At 65.2% G+C, this 824-nt stretch overlaps 1 protein-coding gene across 1 annotated transcript in view; it reads left to right on the top strand.

Moving 5' to 3' along the window:
• The window catches only part of CCDC40 (coiled-coil domain containing 40), a 37,080-nt gene that overhangs the window by 16,187 nt on the left and 20,069 nt on the right, over window positions 1-824 (top strand). The window contains exon 10 of the mRNA XM_023523016.1: window positions 276-397. Coding sequence (XP_023378784.1) covers window positions 276-397 — 122 coding nt within the window. The remainder of the gene's footprint in view (window positions 1-275; window positions 398-824) is intronic.

The raw sequence follows: 824 nt of genomic DNA, 5'->3' as shown, positions 1-824 counted from the left end.
GGTCTGGCGTGGGGCAGGTGTCCATCAATGTTGGCCCGCTGCCTTGCTCCCCCGGCACCGAGCCCATGGGACCCCAAATAAAGGCCCAAGCAGAGGTTCGGCGAGTCTTTAGCACTGTGTGTAATTTCGTGTGCGTCCCTTTGCCGGGGCACGGTGACGAAAAGCCAGGGACACGCGGGGAAGGGAGCCGGTGCAGGACAGGGCGCGCTCACGGCTGCCCCTCGGGGGCTCTGAGCAGAGCGAAGTCAGGCGACCTCCGCGTAACCCCCCTGCAGGCCTGCACAGAGATAGACAGCATCAGCGTGGAGAAGACCCACATCCTTCAGCAGTGGAGCACCAGCCTGGTGGGCATGAAGCGTCGGGACGAGGCTCACAGGGTCGTCCAGGAGGCGCTCAGGTATGGCCCGCTCAGGGGGGTCATGGTGGCGGGAGCCGGGGGGCCGGGGTGAGGGGCGAGGGCTCAGGGAGCTGCGTGGGAGCTGCAGAGGCGGGGGTGCCGGCCCCTGCCCCCTCCTCCGCCCAGGCGAGCAGGCCTCCTGGGACCAAGGTGGCACCTGCCGCCCAGCTGCTGTCCTGAAAGCTCCCTTATTGTTTGCCCTAAGTCCTTTCAAATGTCTGTGGCCCCGGGGCCGCCAGCTTCCGTGATCAGACTTCCTGGGAGGACTGGGGAGAACCGGAGCGTGAGAACGACAAGGATGCTTGTCTTTGGGAGATGAGGTGTCCCTTTGATTGGCAGTCTCACCACCTGTGTGCGGAAGCGCCACCCCTCGCGATGGTTCTGCCGAGGGCCGCGTTCCATCTGAAATCCTGTTCGTGTCCTGCTC

The sequence above is a fragment of the Pteropus vampyrus genome, unplaced genomic scaffold, assembly GCF_000151845.1.
Source record: "Pteropus vampyrus isolate Shadow unplaced genomic scaffold, Pvam_2.0 Scaffold371, whole genome shotgun sequence".
Lineage (NCBI taxonomy): Eukaryota > Metazoa > Chordata > Mammalia > Chiroptera > Pteropodidae > Pteropus > Pteropus vampyrus.
This window is presented reverse-complemented; position numbering and strand designations above follow the sequence as displayed.